This window comes from Mustelus asterias, chromosome 19 (genome assembly GCF_964213995.1).
Source record: "Mustelus asterias chromosome 19, sMusAst1.hap1.1, whole genome shotgun sequence".
Lineage (NCBI taxonomy): Eukaryota > Metazoa > Chordata > Chondrichthyes > Carcharhiniformes > Triakidae > Mustelus > Mustelus asterias.
The window spans coordinates 45,208,540-45,222,868 of NC_135819.1; the positions used below are offsets into that span (position 1 = coordinate 45,208,540).

The window sequence follows — 14,329 nt, forward strand, 5'->3', positions numbered from 1 at the left end:
GTGAAGTCAGTTACTGTAGTGGTGTACTCGCCACTACAGTTTATAACATTTATGAATCCATGTTGTTATTCCTGTCTTACCTAATGATGAAAACAACTGCAAAATAGTGTTGTATCGGAAACATTTGCCGCACTTATTTTTCCCTCGAGTAGAAGGGCCTTATCTATGCAGAGATTATTTTTGTTAGAAAAGCATGCTGAATCTGTTAGTACGTGCAGTCCTCTGACCTCACCGAAACCCAGAATTTGTCTGCACTAGAGAGGGAAGTGATGTTTTATTTTGTGGCTTGAAATTTTGAAGTACAGTGGACTGCTGCTGTTATTTCTGTATTATATTTCTTTTAAAATGTCATTGCAATTTCTGAGGTTTGTAAGATTATGTTTTGGGGCTGTCTTCAACATAAGATTTATTTTATTTTATTTCAAATATATTCATTTAATTTCAGATACATTCATTTAATTTAAGAAACATTCATTTAAAGTAACCTTAAGGGAGGGTCTTCAGCCCAGTAATACATGGATTGTTTAGATAACATCAGGAGTTTGCTAAAACAGAGCTTCTTGACTCCCTTTACATTTCATTTATTCTTATCTCAATGAGTGCCACAGTGGAAAGAAGCTCCCAGGAATAAATTACACAATTTGAACTGAAGCGTTTTCAGAACAAATAGTTTGAAACTACACAATTTGTTTCTGTTTTGAAAGGAAACAGCAAGCTCCTTGGAGCATAGCAAATTGTTGATGGTTGAAAGACCATATCAGTATTAAGCATTGGTTAGATAAATGATTGAAAGAAGAGGGAATAAAGGGATTCTGAAACCAAGTACGAGATTATTACTGCATAGCTGTAGGTTAAACCCCAATGGTTAGGGTGAATGGCTGGTTTTCTGGGTTGCAGGTTTTTGTGTGGGTCTGTATTGTGATCAGGAACTTCAGTCCACATGGGTGACCCTGAGCTCTCTGGTGCTTGCCACCTCAGTTCTCTGCCCCACTCCCGCTCCGAGTCCTTGGTCCTGTGCTCACTTTCTGAAACTCTTCTTTTAGCCCTGCCAGCTAGTCAGGACCACTTTGGTCAAGGCATGATTTCTGCGATGTTTCCTTTGTCCGATTCTCAAACTCCTAGTTACCCTAAATTTCTACTGCACCCACACTGAACTATGCTTCCCATTACCCATTCTTGTTGACCTCAATTAGCTTCACTGCTCTATAACATCGACAAATTGAACATGGCTTTTCCCCTGCCTATCTCTGCGATTTCTTCCAGCCCACCATTCTAATACCCTGCTCTTCTAACTTTGGCCATTTCTGCTTCTTGGGGTGGAATTTAATTGAGTCTGCCAGAGCAAGCATGACGGCGCGGGGGCCCGAGAGAGTTGGGCATTGGTTTCCGCTCTGCCAAGAAAACTGTCCCCAGTTGATGAGCTGATTTGGGGGCAGGAAGAGCATGATGCAGGAATCCTGCCTGTTGGTGGTGGGATGTCAATTAGGCTCATTAGTGAACCAACTGTGCCAATTATCCCTGAGCCCACCGCAATTTAGTGGTCCATGGATTAAATGGAAGCCACACAGCTCTCACGCACCTCCCAAAGGCTGCTCAGCAAGCTCTGTCAGGTTTGCTCGTGGCTTCCCAGAGGCAATTGGGGAGTGGATGGGCCATCGCAAGTCACCACCCCCTGTCCTTGCCGCCGACTCCCATGTCCTCTCTCCTGCGACACCCAAGCTACTCTCACCCACCTTTGAGCTGGAAATTTCTGCTGAGCTCAGGAAAGAGAACTTTGTACAGACATCCTCCTCACCATTGTTACTCAGTGACACTTCCCTGTATTATGTGGATATGGGTGTCTGTTGAGGATTATATCATGCTTGTATTTGAGGTGATTAAATTATGAGCAAAATGGAACTACACTGCTGCTTGGGTAATTTAAAAGCAGGCAGTATAGGTGGAATCATTCCTCAATAAGGAGGCAACCTGTCCTTGACAAATATATTGTATTATGTAAAACCGATCTCACTTGTTAATCTTCCCTTAAAATCTTTGCAACAGGTTGACCAGAAGAAATTAGACCGAAAGCTGCCATTTCATTTTGTGATTGACCCATTTGGGAGTCTAGGATTCTGGGCCCCTGGTTGGGTACATTACCAGCAATTTCCACTGCTTCCGGTGGCGCTAATGGCAATGAAGAGCTGCCAGTCTCTGAGTAGTTGGCAGCTCTGATAGGGCAGGATTTCTGCCCCAGTGTCCTCAATTTTGGGGATGATTGTCTGAGGGGCACAGTTCCATTGGTCTACCCTGTGTAACTGATGGGGGTACTCCAGCTATTCTCCAACTGTTGTGGGAGAAATCGCCCCTAGCCCCCCTCCCACCCAATCTTGAGAATCTTTCTTTCGTGGCAAAATTTTTAAAAACCTTGACCCCAAGCTCTGGAACTCTCACATCATGTCCTCCATCCCTTTTTTTGTTATCTATTTTCCTTGTTTTTTTTGTATTTTTTGCTTTGTTTGGTAATGATTCTGCTTTGTCCATGAACAGCTCCTCTGGACCCATCTTTCACTTCTTTACTTTTCCCATTGCCATCCACTTTTACTTTGTGCCATTTAGTCTCCTGTCTATCATAGATCTTCCTTATTGTATCTCCTTCTCTTCTCCCTACTTCTGTACTTGCTCAAAACCTGTTGTTACATGCCTTACTTTCCAGTTCCAGTTAAAGATGAGCACCTTGAAACAGTAACTTCTGTTTCTCTCTCCACTTGTGGTGCTTAAGCTGCTGAGTATTTCCAACATTTTCTGTTTCAGATTTCCAGCATTCGCTGTACTTCAATTTCACTTTGGAACTCTTTCGCTCAGTCACGGTTCTTTATAGTATCCTATCCTACTATGGAAGCCTCTTCGCCACTTTCAACTTTGCATTTGTTCTGTCTGACCAAGTTGGTTATTCAGAACTTTGTAGTGTTTAGAAATGGCTAGAACAATGTGTTTCGAAGTACTTAATGGCTATAGGTTAATAAACATTTCCAAATAATAGGAACAAGAAGACCTTGCAGACCTTGTCCCGCCTTGTTGTTCGACCTCACAGTGATGCTGTTTTCCATGCTTGCTTTTCTTATGATGGACTGAAGATAGCTTCTTGTGGAGCAGATAAAACCTTGCAGGTAAATAACTGCCATTAAAATAGCAATATATAATTATGTCATCTGTTCTGAGTTATCCTGCTATTTTGTGCTAGAAAAAAATAAGGGGCAAAATGGTAATACTGTCATGATTTTTAAAGTATCTCATAAGTTTATAAGACAGGAGCAGAATTAGGCCATTTGGCCCACCGAGTCCACTCCGCCATTCGATCATGGCTGATATGCTCCTCATCCCCATTTTCCTGCCTTCACCCCATAACCTTTCAACCCATCACCAATAAAAAAATCCGTCTAACTCCTCATATTTACTCACTGTTCCAGCATCCACTGCGCTTTGGGGTAGCGAATTCCACAGATTCACAACCCTTTGGGAGAAATAGTTTCTCCTCAATCCTGTTTTAAATTTGCTACCCCTTATCCTAAGACTATCTCCAATTTCTAAACATCATGCCATATGTTATTTTGTGTAGTTTTAGTCCGTATCACCTCTTGCAATTAAACTGCTCGATGAAACCACATTTATTATTATGTGACCTGAAACATGTCTTGCCATTCTTTTGAAAAGGAAGAAAAGCTTAGCAGGAATGTTTTTAATTTGAAGTAATTCTCCATTCAGCATTTAAAAAAATATACTCAACCAGAGATCTTTTGAGTTGGGTGTCCCTTTGGTATTGGATTGCTCTGGTGACATCAGTGATGGGGAGTGCTCTGGGACGAGTAGGAGGCACATGCTTAAAACAGCCCGAAAGCCAACCTGGGAGCAGATTAATCCTAGGAAACAGCTTGTGACTCAATGTTGTCAACCCAACTTAAAACTATCATAATTTCTCACCACTTGGAACTGCCTCCTCCGCAGTCAGTATGAAATTTAGAAATCAAGTTCAAAACGTTCTTGCTTTCTTTTTTATTCAACCACACAAACTTGCTTAGACCACTTGAGAGACGATTGAGTGTCAACCATACTGTTGTGTGAGTTGAGTCACATACAGACCAGGCTGGGCAAAGACGTCAGATTTATTTCCCTATGGTATGTGAGTGTACTGGCTGGAGTTTTATCCAGCTTCACCTTTACTGGCGCCAGCTTTTTATTCCAAGTTTTAAAAAAAAACTGAATACCAATTTTGAAATTGTTAAGATGACGTTTTAACTCCTGTTCTCTGAATTATTAGTCCAGGTCTCTGAGTTACTAATCCAGTAACACAACCACCATAGGACAAAAAATACCAATTCCCACTGATTACTGCCAAGCGCACTGCTAAGTTGCCATGTGTCAATTTAAAAATCAAAATGTGCCTCGATGCAGAAGTCAATTGGAAATTTTTTAAAAAGTATTTCCCTCCAGAGCTGTATGACAAGGAACAATACAATATGTAATGTTCCCTTTGTACAACATATCATTTAGTACATTGCTGCGTACACACTTCAAAGTGTTAATTGAATCAAGGAATATAGTAAATCGGAACCTGATGGAAAGCTTTGAAATTACCTTCTGTGTATGTGTGTGTTCAGGAACGTGTCTAAGAATGTTTACTTTGGATCAGTGAAATAATGATTCTGCAAAGTGGCAAAGTTGTGTTTCAAAATTCCCTATTTTCTTTAAATTATGATGTAGATTTTTAAAAGTGAAACAGGTGAGAAACTTTTGGAAGTCTTGGCACATGATGATGAAGTTCTGTGCTGTGCATTTTCACCAGACGACAAGTTCGTAGCCACGTGCTCATCAGATGCAAAAGTTAAGGTAGGGGACCGTCAGCAGAAGTGGATGACTTGTTTTTCTCAGTCACATTTTCATATCTAGAGCCGCTTGCAATGCACTGTATTGCAAGTGTGTTGTTTAATAGCCCTGCCTCAATAGCATTGACCTTCTCTCCCGACTAGCTAATGTATCTTTTTTCTCTTTAGGTCTGGAATGTGTTAACTGGACAGTTATTTCAGACATACTATGAACATAATGAGCAAGTCAATTATTGTCGTTTTTCACATTCACGGCATAAGATTCTATTGGCGACCTGTTCCAATGACACATTTTTGAAAGTAAGTGAATTATCTTTTGAGTTTGGTTTGCTTTACTCTGAAGATGTATAGCTGTTGTAAATGCTAATGCAGCTCGTGACGGTACTTCATAGTAAATCGAATGAAGTGCTATTTTGTAATAATGAGTGTGTTTAACGTGCAGTGTGCAATCTATTACTCTTGCTGAGGTGTAGCTCTACTGGATCTCTGTCCCCAACATTCTGTTCATTGCTGGACAATGCTTGCCATGAGCAGACCAAGTTTTTTTTTTGACTGAAAACTTATGCCCTATTTCTGGCATGTACATGATAACATGTCCAGGTTCCAAAATGATTACCTAATCCTCGTCTATAGCTTGCAGGGCGTGCAACAGGCACCACATTCTCCCATCACTTCTGAAACTGTAAAGGAACATACCAGTACACATAGGCTACAACTATTTATATATAGCTGTAATTATCCATAGAAGCAAAAGAAATGTAGGATATGTTTTTTTTAAAAAGCAGGAATTCAGAATATATGAACTGTTTTAAAGAAAATAGAGTTAACTTGTTGTATTCCTTTAATTTACTTTTGAATGACAGTTTGAAGTTGTATGGTAGATGGCCCACACTGTGACACCCCTTGTATGTAGAAATGGTGAAGTTATTCTGTGATTCAATGAAAAGCAAATAATAAGGATACCCAGTGAGGTTTTTGAGTTTTCAAAGCATTTTCTTTTTCATGTTTTTTCTTTATTCTTTCGTAGGACGTGGGCGTTGAGAGCAAGGCCAACATTTGTTGCTTATCCATAATTGCCCTTGAATTAAGTGGCTTGCTAGACCAGTTAGAAGTCAACCCCATTCCTGACTCTTAACTGCCACTCAACTCGAGGACAATTGCTTTGCTCACGACACCCACATGAAAGAATAAGGGAAAATGCAAAAGCTAAATGCAAAGGTGGGCACCCATTACAGCAAATTTACACTACCTTTTGCATGTTTTAAAAACTGAACAGATGAACTTAAAGTATAGTCAGACAGCACACTGCAGTTTTAGTTTGCTATCTTCTGATAAAATATAAGCACCTTACTTGTTTTGTTAATAGCAGCCCCACTGTAATTTGACAAATTCATCGCTGAATCTACTACTGTATAGCACCCATTTCACTTTCTGATACATCTTTAGTTATCCTTTTAGTTATTTTTACACAATCCATGGTGTCCTCATATAGAAGCATAGAATCCCTACAGTGCAGAAAGAGACTGTCCAGCCCATAGGGGGAACCAGCTCTCCAAAAGAGCATCCTACCCAGGCCCTCCCCTCAGCTATCATTGTAACCCCACGCATTTACCTTGATTAATCCACCTAACCTACACATCTTTGGACACGAAGAAGCAATTTAGCATGGCCAGTCCACCTAACCTGCACATCTTTGGAATGTGGGAGGAAACTGGAGTACCTGGACACAGACACAGGAAGGATGTGCAGACCCCGCACAGACAGTGACCCAAGCCGGGCATCAAATCCGGGTCCCTGGTGCTGTGAGGCAGCAGTGCTAACCACTGTCCCACCGTGTCGCCCTTAATATGTGGTTATGTACAGTTAATGTTAGTTTGTTTTTTTACTGTCACTTAATAGCTTGAATTTATTGAATCTGTCAGTATATTTGCAGAATTTACCAACACCACTCTCTTGGCTCCCCATTTTAGGCCTTTAGTTACTTGGTGTCTTCAGACTTGACTATTCCAGTGCTCACTTGTCTGGTCTCCCATCCTACACTTTCTGTAAATGTGAGCTCATCCAAAACTCTGCTGCCAAATCACATGCTGCACTATCTGCTGCTCACCCGTCACCCCTATCTTTCCTGATCTATGTTGGCTCTTGCAAAAATTCCATTTCAAAATTCTTATGTTTCAACCCATTCATTGTTTTGTACCCCTCCCTATTTGTGGAGCTTCCTCCAGCTGTGCGACCCCCCCTCTTGATCCAACTCTTGAGATTTTTTGCACCCCTTCATCTTATTCACCTTTAACCATCAAGGCTCCTTACTCTGGAATTCTATTATTTTGAACCTTCTGTCTCTCCACATCCCTCTCCTCCTATAAAGTTCTCCTTAAAACCAATATCTTTGACCAGGCTTTTGATCACCCTTCCTGATACCTCTTACACCTTTTGTAGCGTGTTTTTGACTGAGTTTACTTCTCTGAAGTGCCTTGGGATATTTTCCTACATTAAATGTGCTATATTAATTCAGGTTGTTGGTAACCTAGTTTGGTATCTCTTGAAAACATGAAGAGCTTGTATTGGGCTTCTATACCTAAATCATTAACTTGGCTAAGACCAGTAGAGGCCTCTATCCAAAACAGGGGCAGACCACTCAGTACTCCCCCACCAAGGTACATACAGAATTTACCTGCAGTTTTCTTTCCTTCGGTTGATTGCTTATCTGCTTATCCAGCCTTTGCCTTGACTTTCCGCTGCTTTCAGCGTCCGTCTAGGCTTTATCGGAGGATTTTGGAGAAACCAGTGCAGCACATCGTATGAGCTATATTCAAAATCATGGGGGGGCTGGACAGAGTAGATAAGAAAAAACTGTTCCCGTTCGTAAAAGGATCAAGAACGAAAGGGCAACGATGTTAAGTGATTTGCAAAAGTCACAGATGTGACACGAGAAGAAACTTCTTCCCATTCGAGTAGCTCGGGGCTGGAATGCACGGCCTGGAAGTGTAGCCTGGAACAGGCCGATTCAATCGAGGCACTCAGAAAGGCATTAGATGATTATTTGAATAAAAACAATGTGGAGGTGTGTGGGGAAAAGGCAGGAGAATGGCACAAAGTCATGATGCTTGTTGGAGAGCCAGTGCAGACGTGATGGGTCAAGAACCTCCTTCTATGCCGTAACAATTCTGAGATTCTAGGTTTCCCTCGTCCCCTTGGAATATCATTTCCTCAAAGAAATCTGAGGCATTTTAGATAACATATTCCCGTGCAAAGTCATGTTGACTAGAATATATTTGTTATTGTTGTATATTGGCTATTTATGTTTACTCCTGGTTATTAATTCATAGGATCACAGAATTGCTACAGTGCAGAAGGAGGCCATTCAGCCCACCATGTCTATACCTGCTCTCCAAATGAATATTATGATTTAATGCCATTCTCCTGCCTTTTCCCCATACCCATGCACATTGTTTATATTCAAGTAATCCATCTACTCTGTCCAGCCCCTTTGAACATTTCCATCAAATCTCCTCTCAGCCTGCTTCTCTCCAAGGAGAAGAGTTCCAATCTCTCCAATCTATCTTCGTAACTGAAATTTCTCACCCTGGAACCATTTTTGTGAACCTCTTCTGCACTCCCTCCAATGCATTCACATCCTTCCTATAGTGTGGCGCCCAGAACTTTGCAGAATACTCCTGTTGAGGTCTAACTAGTATCTTGTCTAAGTTCACCATAACTTCCTTGCATATTCTATGCCCTTATTAATAACAAAATTTTAACTCCCCTCTCCACTTGTCCTTCCACCTTCAATTGCTAATGCACATGTATACCCAGATCTCTCTACTCCTGCGCCCCTTATTTTATATTGCCTGCCGGGTGTTCTTCCCATAGTATAACAGGTATGAATGTTAAACTGATCTGATGGATACTTCAGGAAGTTTATGAAGATATATTTAAAAATGGGTATGGAGTAATGGAAAAACTTAAGCCAATGGCACAATAGTTGATTAAATGGATAGACAATTAAACAAGTCTTTAATTGATTCTGTATACCACGTACAAATGATATTTTTAGTAGTATGCATTTAAAATGCTTCATTTTTGTTGTTGCATTAGCTTCTCATGGAGCTAACACCACCAGGTACATACTGCATCACTTTGTGCACAGTAATGTGTCACACAGTTGCAGGCTATTTTTGGATAGATGGATTCTTAGCGCCATGCAATCAATGTACTTGTTTTTTGAAGTATTTCATATAATCTAGGAAATGTAAAGCAAATTTGTTTTCCAGTAATATTACGTGCAGTTTTTTTCTAAATTTAAGTTTGTTTTTGATGTTTTAATGTCCTAATAGTCGCTGACCATGTGCGGATCACTTTAGTTTTTTGCTTTGTGAATTTTTAAAGCATGCTGCACTTAGATCTTTGCACCCAAAAGTTATTGTAGTAAGGGCAATGTATTGTGCATTAGTAGCTTTTCATTTTCTACACAATTGACTTCAAATTATTTCAAGGTGAGGAAACATAGAAACTTAGAAAATAGGAACAGGAGCAGGCCATTCAGTGCTTCCAGCCTGTTCTACCATTCCTTATGATCATGGTTGATCATCCAACTCAATAATCTGATCCCGCCTTCCCCACATATCCAGAAAGGATAGAGGGTAAAATGCTTGTAATGCAGTGCCGAAATTAGAACTAAATTTTCTTTCCCTTTCAACTAATCTAATGTTACTTCTCTTCTGTATTTTCTAGACATGGGACCTGAAAGGGAAAGGCTGCAGGAACACATTGTTTGGCCACAGGGGTTATGTTAACCACTGCAGTTTTTCACCTGATGACCAATATCTAGCCAGCTGCTCTAATGATGGAACAGTGAAGGTATGCATCATCTTAGGTTCTTTTACAGTTTAAGTTTGCATTTCATTCTGTGCATTCGCAGATGTTACAGAAATGACATTGCACTCTTTCAATTCAACCCTTTAACAAAATATTCCCGTGTACTTTATGTGCAGGGAAGTAGAAATTCAAACTGCGTAAAGTGTTTGATGTGCCTTCATCTTTATTCCATAAAATCTGGATAGAATAATGTGGATATACTGATTTTAGACTTTGACTATGATTATGCTTGGATATGAATTTTGTGGAGAAAAAAATGAGTGCCGTTGTTATTAAGCAGCATCTTCAGTTAAGGATGTTAGGTTGGGGAACAAAATTCCACGAGTGGCGGAGGAGGTGTTTGAGTACAAGTAACAATGGCAGTAAAGACTTCATCTCGCATGCATTTCGCACTTACTGCACCAGCTCCTTCGTGCCTAAATGTACTGATTTAGCTGTGTGCATGATTGACGTTAAGCATTCAATCCTCCCAACATTACATGGTGCTGCTGCATTTCAAAGCTCAACTTCCCAGGTTTGTTTCACTAGATGGTGCTGCAGCAAAGTTTTATTTAGGTATTTTTTCTCAGCATGTCTTGGCCAGTTTCCTGTTGGTCAGCCTAAATTCAAAGTTTTATTTTAAAGCTAAGTTTCGCACTAATCCTACCTGACTTCTGCTCCTTCCTTTCTCAACTCCACTGGCCCTCTGCATGACATCCTGGGATCTGTTATTCCCTTGTTATGGGCACCTGTAGCTCCCCCTCCCACTGCCTGTGGACGGTTGGCTACTTTTTAATAGTGTACAAGTATTTATTTCTATTCTTTCAAAGGATGTGGGCATCGCTGGCTAGGTCATTGTTGCCATCCCTAATTGCCCTTGTTGGTGAGCCACCTTTTCGAACTGCTGCAGTCCATGTGGTGTAGGTATACCCGCAGTGCTGTTAGGAAGGGAGTTCCAGGATAATGATCCAGCAACAGTGAAGGAACAACTTTGGAGAAGGATGATGTAGGTTTAGAAATCAGGGAGGGGTATTGTGATTTACTTGAGCAACTTAGCATTGAGAAGGAGGAAGTATTAACGCTTTTAACAGGCCTAAAAGTGAATAATAATCCCCAGGCCCAGACGAAATGCATTCCAGGCTGCTGTGGGAAGCAAGGGCGGAGATTATAGCAGCTCTGACAATTTTCAAGTCTTCCCTGGCCACAGGCAAGGTGCCAGAGGACTGGAGGACAGCTAATGTGGTACCGTTATTCAAGAAGGGAAGTAGGGAAAAACCAGGAAATTATAGGGCAGTGAGTCTAACTTCAGTGGTGGGAAAATTTCTGAGGGACAGAAATAATTTCCACTTAGGGAGGCAAGGGTTAATCAAGGATATTCAGCATGGCTTTGCCAAAGGGAGATCATGCCTTACGAATTTAATTTTTTTTTGAGGAGGTGACTAGGTGTGTAGATGAGGATATTGCAGTTGATGTAGTCTGCTTAGACTTTAGTAAGGCTTTCGACAAGGGAGGCTGATGAAGAAGATAAGAGCCCATGGATTCCACAGCAATTTGGCAAACTGGATCCAAAATTGGCTGAGTGGCAGGATGCAGAGGGTGATGGCTGAAGGTTGATTTTGTAACTGGAAGTCTGTGTCCAGTGGTGTCCCATGGGGATCAGTGCTGGGTCCCTTGTTGTTTGTAGTGTACATTAATGATCTGGAAGTGATTGTAGGATGTATGATAAGTAAGTTTGCAAATGACACAAAAATTGGTAATGTGGTAAATTGTGAGGAGCAAAGCGTTGGATTACAGGATGATATAGACAGGCTGGTTAGATGGACAGAACAGTGGCAAATGGAATTTAACCCTGAAAAGTGTGAGGTAATGCATTTTGGGAGGACTAACAAGGCAAGGAAATATACAATGAATGGTTGGACTCTGAGAAGTACAGAGGATTAGAGGGACCTCGGTGTCCATGTCCATCGATCTCTGAAGACAGCAGGACAGGTAGGTAAGGTGGTTAAGAAGGCATATGGGATACTTGCCTTTATTAACCAAGGCATTGAATGTAAGGGCAAGGGAGGGTATGATAGAGCTGTATAAAACACTGGTTAAGCCACAGCTGGAGTACCGTGTGCGGTTCTGGTTACCATGCTATAGAAGGGAAATGATGGCACCAGAGACGGTGCAGAGGCGATTCACTGGAATGTTGCCTGGGCTGGAGTGTTTCCGCTATCAAGAGAAACTGGATAGGCTGGGCTTGTTTTCCATAGAGCAGGGAAGGCTAAAAGGGTACCTGAATGAGGTGTAAAAAATTATGAGATGCATAGACAAAATGGAATGGAAGGAACTTTTCCCCTTCGCAGAGGGGACAACAATCAGGGTACATAGATTTAAGTTAAGAGACAGAAGATTTATAGGAGAAGTGAGGAAAAGCTTTTTCACCCAGAAGGTGGTGGGAATCTGGAACTCACTACCTGAAAGGTGATAGAGGTGGGAACCCTTGCAACATTTAAGAATTATTTAGATGAGGACTTGAAACGCCATATCATACAAGGCTACAGAATAAGTACTGGAAAATGGGATTAGATTACAAAGAACAAAGAACAAAGAACAGTACAGCACAGGAAACAGGCCCTTCGGCCCTCCAAGCCTGTGCCGCTCCTTGGTCCAACTAGACCAATCGTTTGTATCCCTCCATTCCCAGGCTGCTCATGTGACTATCCAGGTAAGTCTTAAACGATGTCAGCGTGCCTGCCTCCACCACCCTACTTGGCAGCGCATTCCAGGCCCCCACCACCCTCTGTGTAAAAAACGTCCCTCTGATGTCTGAGTTATACTTCGCCCCTCTCAGCTTGAGCCCGTGACCCCTCGTGATCGTCACCTCCGACCTGGGAAAAAGCTTCCCACTGTTCACCCTATCTATACCCTTCATAATCTTGTATACCTCTATTAGATCTCCCCTCATTCTCCGTCTTTCCAAGGAGAACAACCCCAGTCTACCCAATCTCTCCTCATAGCTAAGACCCTCCATACCAGGCAACATCCTGGTAAACCTTCTCTGCACTCTCTCCAATGCCTCCACGTCCTTCTGGCAGTGCGGCGACCAGAACTGGACGCAGTACTCCAAATGCGGCCTAACCAGCGTTCTATACAGCTGCATCATCAGACTCCAGCTTTTATACTCTATACCCCGTCCTATAAAGGCAAGCATACCATATGCCTTCTTCACCACCTTCTCCACCTGTGTTGCCACCTTCAAGGATTTGTGGACTTGCACACCTAGGTCCCTCTGTGTTTCTATACTCCTGATGACTCTGCCATTTATTGCATAACTCCTCCCTACATTATTTCTTCCAAAATGCATCACTTCGCATTTATCCGGATTAAATTCCATCTGCCACCTCTCCGCCCAATTTTCCAGCCTATCTATATCCTGCTGTATTGCCCGACAATGCTCTTCGCTATCCGCAATTCCAGCCATCTTTGTGTCATCCGCAAACTTGCTGATTACACCAGTTACACCTTCTTCCAAATCATTTATATATATCACAAATAGCAGAGGTCCCAGTACAGAGCCCTGCGGAACACCACTGGTCACAGACCTCCAGCCGGAAAAAGACCCTTCGACCACTACCCTCTGTCTCCTATGGCCAAGCCAGTTCTCCACCCATCGAGCCACTTCTCCTTGTATCCCATGAGCCTTAACCTTCTTAACCAACCTGCCATGTGGGACTTTGTCAAATGCCTTACTGAAATCCATATAGACGACATCCACGGCCCTTCCTTCATCAACCGTTTTTGTCACTTCCTCAAAAAACTCCACCAAATTTGTAAGGCACGACCTCCCTCTTACAAAACCATGCTGTCTGTCACTAATGAGATTGTTCCGTTCTAAATGCACATACATCCTGTCTCTAAGAATCCTCTCCAACAACTTCCCTACCACGGACGTCAAGCTCACCGGCCTATAATTTCCTGGGTTATCCCTGCTACCCTTCTTAAACAACGGGACCACATTCGCTATCCTCCAATCCTCAGGGACCTCACCCGTGTCCAAAGAAGCGACAAAGATTTCCGTCAGAGGCCCAGCAATTTCCTCTCTCGTCTCCCTGAGCAGTCGAGGATAGATGCCATCAGGCCCTGGGGCTTTGTCAGTTTTAATGTTCCCTAAAAAACCTAACACTTCCTCTCTCGTAATGGAGATTTTCTCTAACGGGTCAACACCTCCCTCCGAGACACTCCCGGTTAACACGCCCCTCTCCTTCGTGAATACCGATGCAAAGTATTCATTTAGGATCTCCCCTATTCCCTTGGGTTCTAAGCATAATTCCCCTCCTTTGTCCCTGAGAGGTCCGATTTTCTCCCTGACAACTCTTTTGTTCCTAACGTATGAATAGAATGCCTTAGGATTCTCCTTAATCCTGCCTGCCAAGAACATCTCGTGCCCTCTTTTTGCCCTTCTAACTCCCCGTTTGAGATCTTTCCTACTCTCTCTGTATTCCTCCAGAGCTCCATCTGTTTTCAGTTGCCTGGACTTAACGTACGCCTCCCTTTTCATTTTAATCAGATCCTCAATTTCCCTGGTTATCCACGGCTCTCGAATCCTATCTTTCCTTTTTACAGGC

General features: G+C 42.1%; 1 protein-coding gene across 2 annotated transcripts in view; it reads left to right on the plus strand.

The window, feature by feature from the left end:
- Window positions 1-14,329, plus strand: part of apaf1 (apoptotic peptidase activating factor 1) — a 203,918-nt gene that overhangs the window by 78,060 nt on the left and 111,529 nt on the right. For both annotated transcript variants that reach the window (XM_078235466.1, XM_078235467.1), the window contains exons 13-16: window positions 3,023-3,149; window positions 4,741-4,866; window positions 5,031-5,162; window positions 9,597-9,722. In XM_078235466.1, the coding sequence (XP_078091592.1) occupies window positions 3,023-3,149; window positions 4,741-4,866; window positions 5,031-5,162; window positions 9,597-9,722 (511 nt within the window). The remainder of the gene's footprint in view (window positions 1-3,022; window positions 3,150-4,740; window positions 4,867-5,030; window positions 5,163-9,596; window positions 9,723-14,329) is intronic.